We start from the raw sequence: 23,585 nt of genomic DNA, 5'->3' as shown, positions 1-23,585 counted from the left end.
CCAGCCCTGTGTTGTTTCCACTGCCGGACTGTAGTCTGTATGACACGTTTTCCACGTTTTCCCCTCACTGGGACTCAGCACATAGGGGCAGAACCAACACACGTGGAGCTTGCATTTTCTCATTTAGCAATTCTTTTCCCCTTAGAACAGGTTTTTCTCTCATCATCTGTAGATGCAAGATACAATAGAAAGAAACAGTAAAGCACAGTAAAGTCAAGGTTAGGGTGATGTGGATAGTTACTTTCCAGATTTAAAGGGAACCATGGAAGTCAAGCCCTGTGGATGGCTACTTTTTTCACGGCAGATAAATAGCAGTTCTGTGGCAGCCGCTCATAGCCAGAGTCCATCAAGGTCAAAGTATGCTTCTCAATCCACACATCCTTTCGCTATGCAGATGTCATTGTTGAAACCTTCAAGGGTAAATAATACTCTGCATTATCAAGACTATGTGCAATATTTCATCAACCATAGACAACCCAGCATCTTTCTCAGCTCCCTTCGACTGTGTTCAGTGTTTGGTTGAGCTGTGGTTCTCTTTCAGGCTACCGTGGGACACATCTCTCTTATTTACCTGCTAGCCCTGTTTGGTTTATTCAGGTGGATTTTGTGTCCATCACCAGTTTTGCATTCAAGTGGCAGATGGTTCCTGTTTTCCATCCTTTGGGCTTCTCTAGTCCATATGCATTTGATGAATATGAAAACTCCTGGGATCATCCAGAACTCATTTGATGACTAAGCCTTCCCTCCTGCTAATCTCACAAGATAATTCAGGATTCCTTGCCACCATTCTGACCACTCAAGGTCCTGATCTGTTTCTCCTTTTATGGGTAAATAAAAAGAGAAAGAACACACCAGTGTCTAGGGAAAGCCTCTCAATGCTTGGTTTCACCCCATTACCACTTCCACCATTCAAATTCAGCATACCTTCCTTATTTGCGAGTACTGCAGAGACTGACTTATTACATATAACACATCACTCACCTTTTGGGTGTCTACCCTGGTACCGCCTTTCTTTTCAAGAGACCATTCTTCAACAGAACTGTAAGGTTTCTTCTTGGCTGAATCAGATGTGATGCATCCCACTTCTGAGTTTGAGGTGAGTTCTATTCCTTCAACTGCATCCCTGCTACCATGCTTGCTTTGCAGGTTAACTACTTTCTTAGATTGATATTAACTTGTTTCCTTTTATCTGCTTTTTACATGCTTTATTATGGTTGATATGCTTTATGATTGAAAGATATGAATATTTTCTTTCAATGTCAATTATGTATAATTAATTTGTCTAATGCTTTCATCTAACTTTAGAGTTGGCCTAAGTTATACTTTCAACCATTGTATTTGATGGGAGCCAAGAGACTGTCCTTTTGCCTTCTCAATTTTTGACAAAGGTTTCTTTTCTGAGCTGCAGCTCTCTGCCCTGTGATGTGTCTGTATTTGCTTGTGCTTCTGATCTCTCTTAGTTATAATAAGGTTCTGGTTGGGTTTGTCCGCCTCTGATTCACGTCCTCAGTCTTTGGATATTCAGGTCTAATGCTTCCTGAAACATGTTACAGTAATTGGAGATTTGGCGTGGGGTTCTTTGACAATATCTCTTTGATTTATGGAATGAGATGTCAGGCTACCATTAGTCATTTGTGAGCTCGTCTTTATCAGAATCCATCTTTTCATGGTGGTGAATGTTCCAGTGAGTTACTATAGAGCAAAAAAAGAAAAAAAGAAAAGATCATGTATTTTTTAAATGTACATCTATTTTAGCCAATAAAATCTCACCTCCAGCTAGTTGGCTTGAAGAGAGATCCAGTATACTCATCCCTTGACCCTCCATGAATCTATTCAGGAAATTAAGTATATTTCCATTAAAATGTCTCCTTACTTCTGTACTATATCCGGGTTGAAGTTCACAGAGCAAGAGACCAATTTATTTTCGTCAACTAATGTTTGTAAGTGAAATTAGGGACTTCTTTAAGGAGGCTAAACTGGATACAGATCAAATGGCTTTCCATTCAATGAGGACAGATATTTTTACCTGATTATTGAGATCATTTCTCAAGTATGTCCATCATTTGCCTGGTAGAAGGGGACTTGCTGTTTTGGAGCCTGTGAGCATTTAACGTTATTGAGGATGTTGATGAACCACCAAGCTGGGCAGGCTGAGCTGACCCTGAACCTCAGGGGGTCTCATGCATTCAGGTCTGGTGACTTCGAGAATCACAGAAGATTAAGAGGGGCATCTGGTCATCTAGGCCAGGACAGTAAGCCCATTGGTAGATTTCAGACCCTGAGAGCCCCAGGGAAGTCCTGAGCAGAGTTCTTTAGGAGACTCAGCATTCCCTGGGTCAAGTGGCTTAGGAGAACCAGAGCTGACCCAAGGATTGAACTCTAGAATTCTGCACATCCACCTTCTCTTTTCGTGTTCTCTGCAACCAACAGCAGGTTTCTTTTGAAATAATAAAATGTTCTGTAGCTCTTTTCCCCTCAGTTCAATTGATTTCACTTTTTAATCCTGCATTCCCTGAGCAGTCTTATCAGAGGCAGAACGTCTTCTGAATTTGGTTCAAAGTGTTTTTATTACTGTGAGCGGGCTTTTTCCTGGCCACCCACATCCCTGATTGATTGCTGTTTCTGAGCATCCGGAATGGACATTGTCAAGGAGAAGCCCATCCGGGTTTCTTGTTCCATGTATTTAATTATTGTGCAGAGCAATCGAGAGCCAAAGCATTTTAGACCCAAGAGGTGGGACGTTAGAAAATGAAGATGAAGGCATATTTTTTATTTAAAGTGCTGGAAACTCTACGCTAATAATAACCCCTAGAGTCACTTATGATTCTTCTCTGGGGTTTTACTTAGAGGTTTAGTTCAAGGAACCCAGAGAATATGAATATGAACTGAGAATTACCTTTTTTTTTTTTAATGTTATCTAGGACTGTGCTTTCTACAAGGCTAGCCACAAGTCACATGTGGCTATTTAAATTTAAATGAATGTTAAATAAAATAGAAGTTCAGTCTTTCAGTTGCACTATAATCACATTTCAAGCGTTCATTAGTCACAAGTGGCCAGAGTATTGGGCAGAATATTTCTGTCGTCACAAGAGGTTCTGTTGGACAGCACTGGTGCAGGGCAGAGAGGAACTCTGCCGTTTAGACACCGGTTGCACAAGGGCTTGAAGCGTCACCACCTCTCCTTGACCTCCTTAGCTGAGTCACCCCACACACATTTGCTCCTTTCATGGGGTGGTTGGACTTTAGAATGAGACAGCTTTAGATTCAGTAAGAGTAGCTATAGGAGCATTTTCCAGAAAACAAACAAACAAACAAACAAAAACATCCTGATGGTATGCTTTGGGTGCAAATCTCATGTTGAAATGTGATTCCCAGTATTGGACCTGGGGCCTCGGGGGAGGCGTTTGGGTCATGGGGACAGATCCCTCATGAATGGCTTGTTGCTCTCATCAAGGCAATGAGTGAGTTCTCACTCCGTTAGTTCACGAGAGCTGGTTGTTTCAAGGAGCCAGGCACCTCCTCCTCTCTCTTTTGCCCCAGCTCTCACCATGTAATGTACTGTGTCCCCCTTCACCTTCCACCTTGAGTGGAAGCTTCCTGAGGCCTCACCAGAAGCAGATGCCAGCAACATGCTTCATGCACAGCCTACAGAACCATGAGCCAAAATCATACCTCTTTTCGTTATGAATTATTCAGCCTTGGGTATTCCTTTATAGCAATGCAAACATGGCCTAACAGACTTGAGTTGTTTTTTTTTTTTTTTTTTTTGAGATGAAGTCTCGCGCTGTTGCCCAGGCTGGAGTGCAGTGGCGCAATATCAGCTCACTGCAAGCTCCACCTCCCAGGTTCATGCCATTCTCCTGCCTCAGCCTCCCGAGTAGCTGGGACTACAGGTGCCCACCACCATACTCGGCTAATTTTTTGTATTTTCACTAGAGACAGGGTTTCACCGTGTTAGCCAGGATAGCCTCGATCTCCTGACCTCATGATCTGCCTGCCTCGGTCTCCCAAAGTGCTGCGATTACCAGACTTGAATTTTCTAATAATAACTCATAGACTGAAAAAAGGCAGCAAATGATTAATTATAATAATAGCAGCTATTTTGTGGCATATCTCCTGTGTTCCAAGCTTTTGTTCTACATGCTTTACAGTATTAACTCTTTTAATCTGCGTAATTAACTTCACGAGGGATGGTATTATATTATCACCATTTTTTAGTTGAGGAAACTGAGGCATAGAGAAATAAATAACTTGGCCCTGGGTCACACAGCTAATAAGGGATTAAACTCATATTTGAACACAGGCAGTATAACTCCAGCTGCCTCTGGTCTCTCTGGAAATGACACCAAAATATCCAGAGTGCTCCCTCTGTAAGGAGACCAGCAACATGAGCAGGAAACTAGAGAAGACATACTAAATAGATATGCAGGCTGGTTCAGGTTCTTACTAACACTACAGATTCTACGGAGTTTTCTATAGCCTGGACAGAGTGAAACTAAACTTTTCAAAAGGAAGTCATAGCACTTTAGACTGTTTTGGAAAGATACAATTACTGTACCAGGGCCGGGCAAGGTGGCTCACGCCTGTAATCCCAGCACTTTGGGAGACTGAAGCAGGTGGATCACCTGAGTTCAGGAGTTTGAGACCAGCCTGACCAACATGGTGAAACCCCATCTTTACTAAAAATACAAAAATTAGCTGGGCATGGTGGCATGCACCTGTAATCCCGGCTATTAGGGAGGCTGAGGCAGCAGAATCGCTTGAACCCGGGAGGCGGAGGTTGCAGTGAGCCGAGAAGGCACCATTGCACTCCAGCCTTGGTGACATAGCGAGACTCCATCTCAACAACAACAAACGATTACTCTACCAGAGCAGGTAGTATGGCTTGGCTGTGACCCCACTCAAATCTCATCTTGAATTGTAGCTCCTATAATTACCACGTATTGTGGGAGGGACCCAGTGGGAAATGATTGAATCAAGGGGGCAGTTTTTCCCCATACACTGTCTCGTGGCAGTGAATAAGTTTTATGAGATCTGATGGTTTTATAAGGGGAAACCCCTTTAACTGGCTTTCATTTCTCTCTTCCCTTCCCCATGTAAGACATGCCTTTCACCTTCTACCGTGATTGTGAGGCCTCCCTAGCCACGTAGAATCGTGAGCCCATTAAACTTCTTTTTCTTTATAAATTACCCAGTCTTGGGTATGCCTTTATCACAGTGTAAAAACGGACGAATACACCAGGAGTTGGCAAACTCTAGCCCATGAGCCAAATCTGACCTGCTGCCTGTTTTAGTAAATGAAGTTTTATCAGAACACAGCCATGCAAGTTTACTTACACATTATCTGTGGCTGCTTCCACATTACGTTTGAGAGCTGAGTAGTTATCACAGAGGTCCTGTGGCCTACAAACCTAAAACATCTAATATTTGTTTCTTTATGGAAAAAAATTGCCAACCTCTGTTCTAGATCATATTCTCCAAGCATTTCAAGATAATTAGTCTTCGTATATTTCAGAACTTGAGGAATGAACCCAAATTGTCAAAATGGACTGAATAATTCAGTATTTTTATTGCTATTCAACCTAAGCGTGTGCATCTCCTCCCATGTGGCAGGCACATCTGAATTTATATTGGCACTAAAACTTGGCATTCCACCAATCTTCAAATACCCCATTTCAAAGACCTGACTGCATGTTACCTGGGTAATTTCTGGTGGATCCCTTAGTCCTCTAAGGTCCCTCTGTGGTCACTTTGCTGTTTTTGTACCTACCCATTGTCAGGAGATTTGCGTACAGAAAACATTCACCAAATGCCTCTCTCACTTTATGATCACGGTGGAGTGAACCAAGATAGTAGGCAAATATTAAAAGCCAACCATCTTTATATTCTGTACCCCATTATGAAGTTAGAATCAGCGGTTTCCCCAAAATCTGTTTGCCAGACCTTCGTAAAATAACATATTTTTCCTGATTATAAAAATAATACATGCAAAAACGGAGGTACCTAACCACAAGAATAGGAGTCCTCCCACCCCCAGTCCTGCCACCCCGGCTGGCCACTGTTAATATTTGAGTGGGATAAAGAGTTTTGAAGGAGAGTCTGTCTCCTTGACTTATTTTTCTTTTAACTTTTGCTCCACATCATTTAAAATTTCTTAGAAAAAGAAACATTTTTTCCTTGGCACATAATAGCGCATCATATGGATATGCTGTAATTTACTGAACTGTTTCCTTGTTACTGAGCATTTGGATGGTTTCCAGCTGTTTGCTGTTATACATAAAACATCACGACCATCTTGGCACATGAACCTCTGTCTGCTTCCTGGGTGTCTCTTTAGGGTCAGAGTCTCAGAAGTGCAGTTACTGAATTAAAGATAGTTAACATTTTTAACGCTTATGAGATATACCAAGAATGAATTCATGAATAAAAGGCCAGCTATGGTGGCTCATGCCTGTAAACCCAGCATTTTGGGAGGCTAAGGCAGGAGGATTACTTGAGCCCAGGAGTTTGAGACTAGCTCGGGCAACATAATGAGACCCTGTCTCGGCAAAAAAATAAAAATATTAGTTGAGCTTGATGGTGTGCGCCTGTAGTCCCAGTTACTCAGCAGGCAGAGGTGGGAGGATCTCCTGAGCCCAGGAGTTCGAGGCTGCAGTGAGCCATGATTGTGCTATGGCACTCCAGCCTGGATGACAGAGCAAGACCTTTTCTTTAAAAGAAATAATAAATGAATGAATGAATGAATGATCATGTCATCTCCAAACTTCTTTACGGACCTTAAGCAAGACTGCACTAGTTCATGTAATCCCACAACAAAGACTTATTAATATGTGTTAGTGTTCGCGGACTGATTATTAAAACAGTGAAGTCAAGCCTGCAGGCGAGCAGGATCGCTTTAGCGTGATCTGCTGGGTGATTTGATATTTAGCTTATGATTGTGATCATTTTCTTGGAAGGAGCGTGGTTCGAGTTCACAGACATTTGCCTAGAGATGTTTCTTAGGTTCCTTCCTACATTCCAGCAATTTCCAAACTCAAATGGGCGTAGGAATGACCTTGCAGGGTGGGACTCCCCAGGGCCATGACACCTGCTGTCCTCTCTCCACAAGGCTCTGCCCCTAGAGAGCCCCAGGTCTCACTGTCTTCATTCAGGTCTCATGCAGACATGGTCGGATCCAAGAGTTCTCTCCAACCACTGGGTCACTTGAGGTCCCCTTGCCCGCTTTGTTCCCTGGGTGGCTGTCGTCCCCGTAACCACCATTCCCGCATTCATTGTCTCTCCTCACTGCAGCATAAACTGAGGGGGCAGGACTTTCCTCTGATCTTGTGACTGTCGTTCTGCGTCAGTAGCTCTTACCTCCAGGGCCATGTGAGTGTCAGGCTCTCGGTCATGTCACAGTGATTCATGTTCTGGCATGCCATTAGCGTCACTGCCCATATTTTGGTGTGAGTATAATCACCTTTGGGGCGTTGGGGGAGAACCTTGAGAAGGACCTGTGACATGAAGGACCTGGGCTTCAGCAGGTAGGGCTTGGTCATTATTTGTCACATGAGTTGTATGTGTGAACCTGAACCCCAGCTACTGCGGGCACAGGCTGGTGGAGCCTCCCTCTGGGATGCTGGCACCTACCCGTGTCACGGAGCAGCAGCGCAGCAGCCCTGCAAAGTCGGAGGGCCAGGCAGGTGCCCGGATTGGGTTGTGTCCTTCAAAGGGTCGTGTCCTACAGTGGCCAAGCAAATCACCTGACTTATAGGGTTTAACTTGGGTATAGGGAAAAATTAAACTCAAGCCACATGTCTACACCAGTGCGTCCCTTCCACATGACATGGAAAACACTGTTATCAAAACATCAACAATTATGTTTTTGGGGGAAGCTGTCGCTTTGTTAACATTGATGCTGTTCATGATAAAGAATGGCTTACAGGCTTACAGTAGACTTCCTGTGTTTAAAATGGCTGCCTTGGACATGGCAACCTTATCTTCGTGGTTCGGGAACATGGATACATAAAAGAATACAAGGGGCTTAGCCGGGCGCAGTGGCTCACGCCTGTAATCCTAGCACTTTGGGAGGCCGAGGCAGGCAGATCACAAGGTCAAGAGATCAAGACCATCCTGGCCAACATGGTGAAGACCCGTCTCTACTAAAATTACAAAAATTAGCTGGGCGTAGTGATGTGTGCCTGTATTCCCAGCTACTCAGGAGGCTGAGGCAGGAGAATCGCTTGAACCCGGGAGGCGGAGGTTGCAGTGAGCAGAGATCACACCACTGCGCTCCAGCCTGGGTGACAGAGCAAGACTCCGTCTCAAAAATAAATAAATAAAAACAAAATAAAATAAAATGAATACAACATGCTTTTCTTTTCTTTCTCCAGGTCTAGCACGTACCGCTCCAAGGGCTTTGACGTCACGGTGAAGTACACACAAGGAAGCTGGACGGGCTTCGTTGGAGAAGACCTCGTCACCATCCCCAAAGGCTTCAATAGTTCTTTTCTTGTCAACATTGCCACTATTTTTGAATCAGAGAATTTCTTTTTGCCTGGGATTAAATGGAATGGAATACTTGGCCTAGCTTATGCCACACTTGCCAAGGTAAGGCTAATCCATGGATTTAAGGAAATCAAATAATAGGACGACATTCTGAAAATTGATCATTAAAGGGCTGACACATGAGTCTTGGGCTGTTCTCGGAGGCAGTGGGAACCACGTGGTGGAAACAGACCAGCATTCGCACAATTATATTTCCAAGCATTTTTTAAATTGAAGGTAAACAGCATGATTCTTGGAACCTTGCTGTAAGAGAGACTAATAGCATTAACTTTTTGTTTTATTTTCGTTTTATAGTTTAAAATGTTAACAGAATTTGAATCATGTAGATTGTGGTGTGTGTTTAGGAGTTTTTACTAAGGTAGGATTAAAAGAAAACACATTTATTAAATTCATACGTTTGCGTGAAGATGGAGCCTGCGGGCGGCCCTGGAATGCAGGCAGGGGATGGTGCCCTCCGCCAGGCTGGGACGTGGCCTGTTTTCCTGGCTCTGCAGGGGACACCTCGGAGGAGACACCCAGCACGGGAATATGGGCAGCCTGAAGGCATGTCCTGGGGAGAGCTAGCCCTTCCCAGTGGTGGTGAGCCCTGGAGGAATTGTGGAGCCCTGCTCTTGCTGTCGCCAGAGCCTCCCCAAATGGGGAAAGACAGAATTGGATGTTCCCCAAATATTTGTACTTGGGGTGTACCCAAAGGAAATAATGTCTGTATGCAGGAGGAGGGAGGCAAGCAGAGGAACTTCCACCCGGAAGCATTGCCAAAGTCAGGCGGGAGTAGACACCAGGGGTGTGTGCTGGGCTCCCGGAGTCCACATGGGTTTGCATGCATCGAGAGCTGCAGAAGGAGACCAGCTCTCCTGGCCCCGTACCTGGGCACCACGCCCTGGCCTCACCTGGCTCAGCATTAGGCTTGGAAGCAGAGCTACGTGTAGAAGGAAACAGAAGTGACTGCTGGAGCAACAGGCCCCCACTGTCCCATGAGAATAATCTTCCCGTCTGGAAGAGCATTTGTTCCAGCTCACGTTCATGAGCAGATGGGGTGGGGTGGGGAGGGCAAGAGGAATTTTACAACCCTTGGCCCCTCCAAGGAGACAGAATCACAATTACTGAGAGCCTATTAGGCCCTAGGCTGAGAAGATGCAAGATAAGATGTGGGTCACTCAGTGCTCATGTCTCCCCTGTGACGCATACTTTGTAAGGTCGTATTCTCCCCATTTTCTTAAAGGTTGTATTTTCCCCATTTTCTTTTTCTTTTTCCTTTTTTCTTTTTTTGAGAGAGAATCTCACTCTATTTCCCAGGCTGGAGTGCAGCAGTATAATCTCAGCTCACTGCAACCTCTGGCTCCTGGGTTCAAGTGATTCTCCAACCTCAGCCTCCCAAGTAGCTGGGACCACAGGCACACGCCACAATGCCTGGCTAAGTTTTGTATTTTTGGTAGAGATGAGGTTTCACTATGTTGGCCAGGCTGGTCTCAAACTCCTGGGCTCAAGTGATCCATTCACATCAGCCTCTCAAAGTGTTGGGATTATGGCATGAGCCACCGTGCCTGGCCTTATTCTCCCCATTTTCAAGATGTGGGGATTGAGGGTCAGTGAGCTGCTGCCCCTTTGAAGTCAGAGCATGGAGCTTCTCACTGTCTGCAGAGCCAGGGCTGGCTCATGAACCCTTTTGTCCTCTGCATCATAGGGAATTGCAGACGGATGAAAACTTGCGTTCCTAAATACATTTTCAAAATGCTTTATCTGTATGTGACTGGAAATGAAACATGTATATGACTGGTTTTATGCGAATTGTTTGGAAGATGATAGAGTAAACCTAAATTGCCTGGAATGAATAATATGTAAAGCTTCTGTGAGAACAGACCCCTTTGGGTTTGCTCAGACCTTCTGACTCTCCGTGTGACATTTTATCTTTTCATTTATGAAATTCCAAGATGACTGACAATTGGCTCCCCATTTCCAGAGTTTGAGGAGAGAGCAATGGGACTCACAGGAAGCAGAGTGTGGCTGGGGACAGGGCCTGCAGGGTGGGCAGGGCGGACTGCCCACCGGGGTCTCTGAGACAGGTGGGCTGAGTGCCCTGCAGTGGTCTGCTTGTGTGGTGGCCCCTGATCCATTCCAGGGGCTTCCTGTCAAGGCTGTGTCAGGAACACCTACTGGGCTTCTAACACTACAGCTGCCTGGGCCCCGCTGCTGCTGAATCAGGTTCTCTCAGGGTTGGTTGTGGGCACCTGGATGCTTTTAAGTCCCTAGAGGGATCCCGAGGCACAGCCCTAGTGAAGGACTTGACAGAATGATTGCAGCTCCTTCACTGTGTGCCAGGTGCCGCTCCAAGTGCTTTATAGGTATTGGCCCATTTAAGCCCCAGAGCGGCTCCAGGCAGCCGCCCTTATCCCTGTTTCACAGGGAAGGAAGCAAAGGAACAAGTCACTCGGCTGGCAAGTGGCAGAGCCGGTCTCTCATTCGTGTTTGCTTTGCTCTACTGCCTCTCAAGAAGATGGGTAGAACATCAGCTGGGGGCACCCCCAGGCCCACCCTGTTATCCCAAGAGATGATTTTGTCTCACTGGTTGACCCAAACGCCCACAAATGTTCTGACAGAGATTGCGTATGGAAATCGTGCTAGATTCTGCCTCGGAATTCTGCAGAAGCTGAAATGAAACAAGTAGGAGGTCAAACACAAAAGGACTACACCAATGGGAATATCTGTATCTATTCCACGGTGGAGTTCCCCTGACACTCCCTCTGGAATCACAGTTTTAGCTCTCACAGATAGTAAATAATCATTCCTGTGAATGACCACGGGCACCCAGGGGATGCCTGTAGCATCCGTGCTACTATAGTTAATTATGTTTTCATCAAAAACTAACAACTCAGGGTCACCAACTCCAGTGTCTCCCAGTTGTCAAAGCCAAAATCTAAACTCAGGTGTATCACTGACTTCCTACATGACCGCCGGCACCCCTGGCACACCCGCACCTCACAGCTGTTTGCAGACCTTCCTGCTTCCCTGTGAGTCTCTCTGGAGAAATGAGGGCATCCTCTGTATGTCTTGCTGGATGTGAGGGATACACAGAGCACATGAGGGCTTCTGAAATCTGGCCTTGGGGGAATAAGAAGGCTCTTATGCTCCTGGAGTATAGATTTGTGCCTTTCCTGCTTCTTTCCTGCCAGAGTTCATCTGGCAGAGCTAAGCCTCGCCCCAGGCTCTGGGGCCCGGGGGATACTGTCCTCCTGGGTCAGCCACCTCTCATTTGCATGGTGGACAGCTGCGGCTGACGGGCAAACAAAAATGTCTGCGGCCATGGCAGCTCTTAGAGAAACTCTTCTCTCCTTACTCTCAAATGTCTAAGATTAGGATCCACCACCTGCCACGGTAACCCACTTCCACGGCTTCTCACACCCCCTCACAAGGCAGTCATGATGATAGATGTGACTGCGTCGAATGGCTTCCAGAAATACGATCTTATTTGTACAACAGAGCCGTGCCCGAAGGAAGAATGCCAACCAGTGGGAAGCTCTGCTGGGGCTTTCTGAATTCCTAGACCCGATCACAAGCTGGTGTATTGTTGAACCATGAAAAAATCCAGTATAAACACCAGGAATGTTTTCTGTGATGTGTGGCGTCTACACTGGGTGACCCATGTCTACACTGTGAGTCCTAAGCAGGTGTCCCTCTCTGTCGCCCTCCCGCAGCCATCAAGTTCTCTGGAGACCTTCTTCGACTCCCTGGTGACACAAGCAAACATCCCCAACGTTTTCTCCATGCAGATGTGTGGAGCCGGATTGCCCGTTGCTGGATCTGGGACCAACGGAGGTAGTCTTGTGGGTATCTTTTAGTCTTAAAGGGGCGAAAAATCACAGATGGATGGGCTGTTTTTTTCTGTTGTATTAAACACCTGAGCAGAAATATTAGGCATGTAGGTGTGCATAGGTACTGTAAAACTTTCATCCTCCTTGTAGTAGGTCTTTTTAAAAATGGCTAAAATTAGGCAATCCTTTATGTCATCCTGCCATCTGGAAGGATGATTCTCATCACTTCTCCGAATTCCATTAAAACTTTTCTTTACGGCCCTTGGAAGGGCACTGCTTTCTGTGGGTGGGGGAGGGACAAGTGAGGAGCGATGGGGAGTGTGGTGAGTGGCCATGACTGTGGGTAGGGGGCCAAAGGAGAGTTCATAAATTTGGCAGGGAAGCAGGGGCCCTTGTAGATCCTTTTTCTCTCTCTCTCTCTCAACACACACAGGCACACACGCACCACAGCACAAGTGTTTGCTACTGAAACAGAACCAAAGCCATCAGCACTACGGAGGCGCTAGAGCCTGAGCTTCCCTCCAGGACCCAGCACCCAGACGTCAAAAGTAGTAGGGGACAGAAGAATGCACTAGAAGAGAGTGCTGCCAGTCCCTTTGCTGTCTGACTATGAGAGGCAGGATCTGCACCCCTGGTCCTCAGCTACTTTCATTTGCTACCATTTCCAGGCAGAGGATAGCATAGGATTTATGAGGAAATGTTTTATGAGTTTGCAAAATGAAGCTTTGATCAGGGAAGTGCTTGTTCTTCTGTTCTCTGATCTCCAAGGAACTAAATAATTGTCAGTCAGTGTGGTTAACTGTTTTATTGCATTTCTTTGAAGGAAAAATCTCAATATTGTAAAGCTAAACTTGCATGTACTTTCTTTGGATAAGAGAAACCCCCAAAGCATCTTGATTAGATGAGGGCCTAATACCATCTGACCTTTGCAGATGTGGACCCATAAAATTCCTTGTTTATTTTATTTTATTTTACTTATTATAATTTTTTTAGATGGAGCCTCGCTCTGTCGCCCAGGCTGGAGTGCAGTGACACGATCTCAGCTCACTGCAGCCTCCACCTCCCTGTTCAAGCGATTCTCCTGCCTCAGCCTCCTGAGTAGCTGGGACTACAGGCGCGCGCCACCTCGCCTGGCTAATTTTTGTGTTTTTGGTAGAGACGGGGTTTCAGCTAGCCAGACTGTTCTCGAACTCCTGACTTCATGATCCATCTGCCTCAGCCTCCTGAAGTGCTGGGATTACAAGTGTGAGCCACCGCGCCTGGCTCCTTGTTTATTTTTTAAGCATTGATATTTGTTTCATGACATCGTCACGAAGTAGAAGCCCTGATTGCAGTGAAGTTTCTCTTTACAAGTGCATGCTTCTCTGTGTAACCTGTTGATATGTCTGTGTATTTTTTCTCTTATACCTGAAAATATTTTCTGTCCTAGGTCCTGGGTGGAATTGAACCAAGTTTGTATAAAGGAGACATCTGGTACACCCCTATTAAGGAAGAGTGGTACTACCAGATAGAAATTCTGAAATTGGAAATCGGAGGCCAAAGCCTTAATCTGGACTGCAGAGAGGTATTTATGCTACGGTCTCTGTTGTGTCTTTCTGTGTGTGTCTGGGTCCCTTAAATATGCCAGCTGAACCCGTAGATGCCAACAGAAGGTACATTACCTCGTAAGATAAAGGCTCATTACGTGAAAAGATGCAGGGACTTGCTGTACAGTAAGTTGAAATCAATTAATTGTCCTCCCTCCCCACCCCAAATATTGCATCCTCCCAACCACTTACCTTCATAGGGCAAAATTACCGTTAAATGGTGAGTGAAGAGGACTATCTGAGCTACACCTTTCACCATTCGTTCATCTTGGACTGATGGTCCCTAAGCTCAGTTTAAGAGGTTGAAATAAGCAGATTTTTAATCAGTGTAGGACAGAGAGGGACGAAAATTAAGCAAAATGAAACCGAAAAGATCATCAGCTTTTTATCCTCCATTCACAGCTAGCCTGGCCCCCAGAGTACCGAATTCTTCCTAAAAAACAGTCATGCTGTATAGATGTGTGGCTTGGTAGTGCTAAAGTGGCCACATGCAGAGCTCTGACACCAAACCTCAGGACCATGTTCATGCCTTCTCACTGAGTTTTGGTTTGTTCGTGACACATTATGACATTATCATTATGATGACTTGTGAGAGCCTCAGTCTTCTATAGCACTTTTAGAATGCTTTATAAAAACCATGGAGATTTCATTATATTCCAACCTATTAGCACTTCTGTTCATATTACCCATCACATCGCAACATCAATTCTCATATATGCAGGTACCGCTTGTCACGTGTGTCCGTGTGAAGAGACCACAAAGCAGGCTTTGTGTGAGCAGCAAGGTTTTTATTTCACCTGGGTGCAGGCGGGCTGAGTCTGAAAAGAGAGTCAGTGAAGGGAGATAGGGGTGGGGCCATTTTATAAGATTTGGGTAGGTAGTGGAAAATTATACTCAAAGAGGGTTGCTCTCTGGCTGGCCAGGGTGGGGGTCACAAGGTGCTCAGTGGGAGAGCCTTTGAGGCAGGATGAGCCAGGAGAAGGAATTTCACAAGGTAATGTCATCAGTTAAGGCAAGAACCGGCCATTTTCACTTCTTCTGTGATTCTTCACTTGCTTCGGGCCATCTGGACATATACGTGCAGGTCACAGTCACAGGGGATATGATGGTGTAGCTTGGGCTCAGAGGCCTGACACCTCTGAGAAACGATTGCAAATCTGTGTTTATTGTCAAGAGGCACTTATTTGTCAATTAAGAACCCAGTGGTAGAATCAAGTGTCCGAATGTAAAACAAAATACAAAACCTCTGTGTATATGTGTGTGTCTGTGTGTATGTGTGTGTGTGTGTGTGTGTGTATTAGAGAGGAAAAGCCTGTATTTGGAGGTGTGATTCTTAGATTCTAGGTTCTTTCCTGCCCACCCCATATGCACCCACCCCACAAAAGAACAAACAACAAACCCCAAGACATCTTAGCGCAACATTTCAGTTTGCATATTTTACATATTTACTTTTCTTACATATGAAAAAACTGAAAATTTTATGAACAAGCTAAGTTATATTTTAAATTAAGTTTGTTTTTACACTGAAAATAATTTAATATTTGTGAAGAATACTAATACATTGGTATATTTCATTTTCTTAAAATCCTGAACCCCTCCTCCCTTATTTCCTTTTGACCCGGTTGCTGTATTGGTCATGCGACTCATGGATTTGCCTTAAGGCAGGAACATCAAGTCGCCCAGGACTCATTCCATCCCTGAGTAGACTTGCCCACGCAGCTGTGCCCGTAGTGGTTGGGGTGGCTCGTCTGGTGTTGGCCACTGGTGTCCCTTCTCCTCCCTCTGCCACATGAAGAACGTTGCAGGTGGGGACAGGGCTGGCAGCGCCTGTGTGTGTCTCAGTCTATGATGCACTGTGGCTCTGGTTCTGTTCCCAATGCAAATATGGGATGTCTGTTGAAAAATTGTCCGTCCTTCTTCTCTTCGTTAGTGAGGTCATAGAGAGTTGATTTGTGTACAGTTCGTACAAGTGGCTTTTAATATATTTCAGCCTCAAAAGACAAATAGGTCTTCCCTCTGCCCTGGGGCAGGAGTGGGGGGTCCTCAATGAAGGAACTTGGGCACCTCTGGGTAAGGAAAGAGCTGTGCCTTGGGAGGACTATTGATTTGCTAATTTGGGCCTTGTCCCCTCCCTTTCCTGGGCCCATTTCCTCGTCTCTGAAGTGAGCGTGTTTGGTTGGAAGACCCCTGGTTCCCCAGTTCTGAGAACATGAATGAACTACACAGTCCGCGACGACTGGTGTGGCTTCCTGGATTTGTGTGTAACAGACAGATGGTGATGGCGGCTGGAGCCACACGGGGCGGGGAGTGCCACTGTCACTCACGCACCTTTCCCTTTCTCTCCCGGTTCAAGTATAATGCGGACAAGGCCATCGTGGACAGTGGCACCACGTTGCTGCGCCTGCCCCAGAAGGTGTTTGATGCAGTGGTGGAAGCTGTGGCCCGCGCATCTCTGGTGAGTCCTCGGGACACTCACGGGTCCCCGAGTTGCTGAGTTACAGTCACCTGCTGAGGAGCAGCACTGCGTGTTCTGAGCGTCTCTGAACTATTCCACCATGTATTTCAAATTTTCATATTGTGTATTTATATACTTTATATGTAATGGTATAGGTGGAATATGTAAATATATTTTATATGTATTTAAACTCTTTATATTTTGAAGGGTTTTGTTTCAACTATTACTTGTTAATTTCACAATCCCCTTCTTTGATGTTAGCAAATAATACCTTCATGAACCTCAGAGGACTTGGATCTGAATGTGCAATGCCCTCTAGTATTTCAAATAATAGTTCAGTTGGTATAGTATTTTTTTAATCTGCGAAAAACAATACTTGATAATATAACTATGTTAGAATAAACAATAAATCAATAATACGTTTATAGCCTTTAAAACAAAACAAACCAAACATTTTACTGCTTTGTGGCCTTCATCCCTGCACTAGTATCTTAGCTTCTGTTTGTATAAAAGAATACCATTTTTTCACAGAAGACGAAGAACAATCAACCAATCTAATAATTATTTTATGGCCATGCTCTGAAATACAATTAAAATTATGATTGTGGACAACATGCCTTTAGGGACCTGGCTGATGGTATTCCTGGTGTGACCCCAACTTTCCACTCAGTTCAGGGCAATAAACATTGGATACAGCACAGCTTTGGGGATGAAATAGGATTAAATTTAGTCTAGTTTTTGCCACTTTTAGCTGGATGCCTGGGGAGGGGTTTTGTACCCTCTGAGAGCCTCCGTATTCTCAACTGAGGGGTGGTTGTGAGTTTTGGGTCAAATGCTTGGTGTTTAGTAGATACTTGGAGCTTCCATTAAACGTGCAACCACGGCGTTGCTGCTATTTGTTTAGATGCGAGATGTACAAGACTTTTGGCTTCCTGAGTGTTCTCATAGCATCTGTCCACTCAGGGCCTTCCTTGTGAGATTGTCAGAAAGTGTTTCCTGCACAAAGCCTGTACTGCGGCCCTGGCGTGGCTGATTGTCCCGCTACTCTGCTGTGATGGCTGAATTCAAAGAGTGGCCGACAGGAGCACGTATGGTGGTTGCCTTGTTACAGCTCATAGCAGAAGCGTGACAAGCGGGAGAGGGCTTTGGGTTGTCCTGAACTTCAAACACCTGTAACTGCTGCGGGAAGAGCGGCACGTGGATGAAACGGACACAGAGGGGGAATAAGCAGGAAAGGACGCGGGCCCTTTTTGAAGCAGCAGGTCTCAAGGCGGCCAGCGGCCTGGCGCAGCTGCAGCTGAAGCCACGGCAGAGTCTCCATCTTTCCCACTATCTGCTGAATCAGAGAAAGTGGCAGGTAACATTTTTAGTGCCTTAAGTTTAGAACGCTTGCTGAAAATCAGACCCTACTTGAAATAAGGAGCGATACCCTCATTTCTTAAATAGTAAAAATGCCCTCAGCAGAATTAACGTGAGCATCTTCCAACTTCATATCCTGAATGGAAAAGTCTGACCACCATCCCGAGCACGTGTTTGAAGCACAGTGTGAAAATCCAGCGAGTCGTGGACCTGCCACAGGCCCCTGTGCCGTGAGAGGCGGGGCGGCGGGGCTGTGGGGCGCTCGCACTCCCAAGCTCATCGTGGCATGTGCTGAGCCGAAAACCACGAGGTAGAAGGAATGAGATCACAACATTTGTTTGCTTTGTCTAAAATTATCCTCTGATTTCAGTCGGTGCCTGCGTCAGGAGGGAGAAACATGGGAAGGTTGTTTGTCTTGGGCAGGGAAAGCATAACAAGGCCACATTGTGTGTCTGTCTTACTGTCTCTGGACCAAAAGTTGTGTTTGTTTTTCTTATCTACCAGTTCCGGTAAGCCAACCGTCTTGGCGTGGGTTTCCTTCTGGTTAAGGGGAGGGCTGGCTTCAGAGAGTGAAAGACAATGAAAATGTGGAGGTCTGTCCCCCGGCATGGATTGTTCAGACGGGATTCTAGAAATAAAAGGTTTGGAGTTCTGTATTGAGAAATGAACCTGGAGCAGGGAGTATTGTACAGGGTGCAGCCCGTGCAGAGGCCCGGAGACCTGGGCTCGTTCCCACCCTGCCGCAGTGCCCGCGTGGCTCAGGCCCAGCGCTTCTCCAAGGAGTAAATCCAGACGCAAAATAATACCCACTTGAAGATGACTTCTAACTTTAAAACTCTGTGATCTGAGGGTCGAAACTGGCTCCCAAGGAAGGATACGTGGCTTCACCCCCAGGGAGGCTGCCAGACTTTTAGTTAAGGACCATGGCTCTGGGGGCAGTAAGTCCCACATTCCAAATCTGAAGTGAGCTACCCAAGCCAGTGACGTGGCCCCTCGGAGCCTCATTGTCCACCTGCTGTTGGAGCTGGTCATGGCGCTGTCATCTGAGCTCTGTGCCCTGTGTCCCGCTGCAGACCTGGTCACCAAAGCTCTTCGCAGAATCCAGCAAAATGACCATCCCACCTCTTATGAGCGTGTCTGAGAAGGGGCTCTCCCTGTGATGCACATCTTCAGTAGACTTCGCTTTTTTACAAAGCAAAGATGCGTTAATGCCAGCATTAGAAATTTCACAAATCAATCACAAATGGTCTGAGTGGAGAACATGGGATGGATGAACCAACCACAGGGCGCTTTCTCCCCAGCTGCACGCCCTGGTGAGGAGGGCAGGTGTCTGCAGTCCGCATGGTTACGTGGCATGTGCCACCCCCGATATTCAGTGTGTGGGCATCGGCAGATGCATCCAGGGGCACCCACGTGTGTTTTCAGTTCTGGTCTTGGCAGCGTTCTGTCCCATTTTCGTGTCTTCTGTTCTAACTATCCCTTTGGCTTCTATAAGACCCTTCTGCCCCCTCCTTGGACTCTCCCTGTCCCTGTGCCCCTCCTCATGGAGCTTCTTTTTCTGGCCTGAGCCCCCTGTTCTTGCTGCACACCCTCCTGCGTGATCCCATCCTTAGCCTCATCGATACCTCCTGCTCACCTGTCAGTGCCTCTGGAGTGTGTGTCTAGCCCAGGCCCATCCCCTGGAGCTCAGGGGACTCAGCACTAGTGAGCCCCACATGTACACTTGGACACATGAACCACATCAATGTGCTGCAGAACTCAGCCCTCTGCAGATGAAATGCGGCTTGGCATTCCTTCACAGTGGCACCCCTCGTTCCCTCCCCACCTCATCTTCCATTCCTGTCTGTCTTCAGCACCAGCCATGTCCAGCGGGCAGGTTCCACGGCAGCATCTTCTGCAGCACCCCCACCACACCCCTCCCCAGCGCTGGCTTGGCCCTCCAGCCCAGCTCACGCCTTTCTTCCTTGGGGAAGCTCCCTGGACAGACACCCCCTCCTCCCAGCCATGGCCTTTTCCTGCTGTGCCCCACGCGGGACCCTGCCCTGGATATGCTGCGATAGACACATCAGACACAGTCCTTCCTTAGCAGCCGGCAGGCCCAGGGCGGACTGCTCGGGAGCCTGCCTCTGAGGTCACGCAGGTGTCCTTAACTTGCCATCTCAGCAACTAGTGGATATGGGCAGATGATACCTTCCTTCCGGTTCCCTGGTGAGAGGTGCTGGTGGATGTCCTGTGTTGCCGGCCACCTTTTTGTCCCTGGATGCCATTTATTTTTTTCCACAAATATTTCCCAGGTCTCTTCTGTGTGCAAGGTGTTAGGGCTGCAGCGGGGGCCAGGTCACAGATCTCTGTCCTGAGAAGACTTGGATTCTAGTGCAGGAGACCGAAGTGTATCACACCAGTCAGTGTAAATTGTTAACTGCCACAAGGAGAAAGGCCAGGAAGGAGAGGGGCATGGTGGTGTTCTAGTGTTATAAGAGGAAGCCAGGGAGGACTTCCTGGATGAAGCGGCATCTGACCTGAGATCTGGAGGAGGAGAAAAATGTCCCAAAAGAGCAGAGAGCCCATACTAGGCTCGTACCAGGAGGCAACTTGCTGGGCTCATGGAATTCAGAGGGCAAGTGAAAAGCAGAAAGGCCTTGGGGGCCACAATTAGGATTTCTCTCTTCTGAAGGGCCTCTGCCCTCTGCTGTGTGACCTTGGGCAAGTTACTTCACCTCTAGTGCTTTGGTTGCCTCATCTGTAAAGTGATGAGGATAATGCTATCACACTGGTTGAGAATTGAAGTTAACTATTGCTGCAAAGGTCTTATAAAGGTGTCTAATACTAGTACTAGTAGGTACTTCGTGTGTCTTGACAATTTTAATCATTATTATTTCGTCATCACTGTCACTCTTCCAGGGGACTAATGTCCCTGCTATTCTGTCCAAATTAAACATTGTTTATCCCTGTGGGCATCTGGCGAGGTGGCTAGGAGAGCCTGGAGCTGTTTCCTGTTGACGTGCCAGACTAGTCATGGTTTCTCATGTGATCTTGTTTTGTCTAGATTCCAGAATTCTCTGACGGTTTCTGGACTGGGTCCCAGCTGGCGTGCTGGACGAATTCGGAAACACCTTGGTCTTACTTCCCTAAAATCTCCATCTACTTGAGAGACGAGAACTCCAGCAGGTCATTCCGTATCACAATCCTGCCTCAGGTACGAACTGGGATTTGTGCTTTGCTCTTTTTATCATGCAAAAGTGAAAGCACTCCATGCATGACACGTGTATTAGATGTCACACCTGTATTAGATCTCTATCACCACAATAATGCTGCAAAAGGCAGCCACACGTATTACTGCCCCTGAGTCCAGGCAGGGTGGTGTCCCTTGGCCGGGTTCACTCACGTGTCTCTGCTCAGCTGGTGGTTGGCTGGGTCCCTGTTGGCCTCCGCCCAGGCTGGTGTAGGATGGTCTCACTCACATATCTGGTGGCGAGGGGGATGGAGGAACAGAGCCATGCGTTTCTCTCCATTCAGTGTCTGAGTCACACGTGGTAACAGGGACCTAGGAGAGAGAAACGAACCACACAGGGGTTCCTGAAGTGTCAGCCCAGAACTGGCCACTGTCTCTTCCATGACGCTGCCCAAACAAGCCCAAGGCTAGCCCAGATTCCGAGGATGGAGGAAAAGATGCCCCTCGCACTGGGAGGAGCCACGGAGCCACATTGCCGAGGGTGTGGCTACAAGGAAAAGGGAAGACCTGGAGACATTTTTGTCACACCTACCACATCACCCTTATCCATTTTTCCTGTTTATGTATAAAGAATAAAAGGGGGCTGGGTGCAGTGGCTCACGCCTGTAATCCCAGCACTTTGGGAGGCCAAGGCAGGCAAATCACCTGAGGTCAGGAGTTTGAGACCAGCCTGGCCAACATGGCAAAACCCCGTCTCTACTAAAAATACAAAAATTAGCCGGGCGTGGTGGTGCATGCCTGTAATCCCAGCTACTCGGGAGGCTGAGGCAGGAGAATTGCTTGAACCTGGGAGGCGGAGGTTGCAGTGAGCCGAGATCACACCACTGCACTGCAGCCTGGTGACAGAGTGAGACTCTGTCTCAGGAAAAAAAAAAAAAAAAAAAAAAAAACGAGATTGCCCAAGATGAAGACATCATTTTTTTCCTATACTCCCAGTACCCACTAACTCCCTCTTTATCCTACACGTCTAATGAAATGGCCCACGTCTGTCTTCCTCAGTCCCGTTTCTCACCTCTTCCTCCTCTCCTCCATTACTGAGCCCTCATGCGTGTGGCTCTCACCAGCACTTCTGTAACCTGCAGAGTGCTGCTGTGCTCCCGAGCCCCCACCCTCTCTTCTTTTTGAAACTGTTGTCAGATCCATCTTCCTAGACCACCGCTTTCACCCGAGCCTCCCCTGCTATGAGTAAGCAGTGCGTCCCCATGATTTAAATGCTCAGGGCTCGCTCCTGGCATCGCTGTCCATGGCCTCCCACCAGACCCCTCCTAGTTCCCCAGTGTTTTCACTGCACCCCAACCCTCTGCTGGGTGGCCACTGACCCTCAAGGCTTCTCGCCTGCAACCATCTCCTAACCTTTGTTCTACCAACCCCCCTGCCTGAAATGCCCTCCCTTCCTTACTCTGCCCGTATATCCAGATTCTTCCCATCCTTTAAGACTCAACTCAAACAACCCAGCTTTTGTTGAAACTATGCCGAGCAGAATAACCCATTTGTGAGGTTGCACCTCCCACTCAGCACGCATATTTTCTGGTCTGCTCATCTGGCATGGAATCTTATCTTTAGGGTACGTTTTATGCTGTTGCCTTTTTCATTTGACTTCTGTTTTCTTAACTTCTATTTCGTTTTCAATTAATTATAAATTCCTTGAAGATGAGAGCTGTGGGGATAAAAGATTGTCCTTCCTTCCCCAATGCCACCAGGCAGTGGAGGGAAAGTACATCAGAACTGTTTGTGGAATGGACACATCAATGTGTCTTTGTTGCAACTGATTAATTTGAGATAAAGGGAATTGGATTGCAGGGACAAAGAAGGAGGCGTAATTTCAGGAGAAAAAAAGTAAATGGTACTACTGCCTTTTCCCATTTTCATCTTTACATTGTGGGGATGTGTTTTCCAGAAAAGGAGAGATCTTGGGGAAAGGATTGAAAGCTTCAGGAGAAATTCAGGCTGACAGGAGATACCACGCTCTCAGGAGAGGCTTGAGTTACACGCTCAGCACTGCCCTTCCCTCACGCCGTAATTTTGAGCAAAGCATTTAGCCCTGTGTCTCTTTAACTATAAAGGAGAAACAATAATACCTACCAAAGACATTTTCAGAAGAATGCAGTATGCTTGGATGAATGGCGCTGCACTGAGTGATGTTACAATGCTATGTCTTCAGCATCTTTAAATCATCTTTAAAATCATGTGCTCTTGGCCGGGCGCAGTGGCCCATGCCTGTAATCCCAGCACTTTGGGAGGCTAAGGAAGGTGAATCACGAGGTCAGGAGTTCGAGACCGGCCTGGGCAACACACTGAAACCCAGTCTTTACTAAAAATACAAAAAATTAGCTGGGCTTGGTGGCAGGCACCTGTAATCCCAGCTACCTGGGATGCTGGGCAGGAGAATCATTTAAACCTGGGAGGCAGAGGTTGCAGTGAGCTGAGATTGTGCCACTGCACTCCAGCCTGGATGACAGCGTGAGACTCCATCTCAAAAAAAAAAAAAAAAAAATCATGTGCTCTTGATGATTACATTTTGGCTAGTAGAGCGGCAAAATGTGGACATTATTTCATCAGTGTGGTGTGTAATAATGTCAAAACCCAGCTTGAGGACC

At 46.7% G+C, this 23,585-nt stretch overlaps 1 protein-coding gene across 1 annotated transcript in view; it reads left to right on the top strand.

The window, feature by feature from the left end:
* The window catches only part of BACE2 (beta-secretase 2), a 107,055-nt gene that overhangs the window by 60,383 nt on the left and 23,087 nt on the right, over nt 1–23,585 (top strand). Inside the window, exons 3-7 of the mRNA XM_032174732.2 lie at nt 8,373–8,589; nt 12,240–12,368; nt 13,786–13,920; nt 16,296–16,397; nt 20,803–20,952. Of these exons, the coding sequence (XP_032030623.1) occupies nt 8,373–8,589; nt 12,240–12,368; nt 13,786–13,920; nt 16,296–16,397; nt 20,803–20,952 (733 nt within the window). The remainder of the gene's footprint in view (nt 1–8,372; nt 8,590–12,239; nt 12,369–13,785; nt 13,921–16,295; nt 16,398–20,802; nt 20,953–23,585) is intronic.

Source organism: Hylobates moloch, unplaced genomic scaffold (genome assembly GCF_009828535.3).
Source record: "Hylobates moloch isolate HMO894 unplaced genomic scaffold, HMol_V3 SCAFFOLD_14, whole genome shotgun sequence".
Taxonomy (NCBI): Eukaryota; Metazoa; Chordata; class Mammalia; order Primates; family Hylobatidae; genus Hylobates; species Hylobates moloch.
This window is presented reverse-complemented; position numbering and strand designations above follow the sequence as displayed.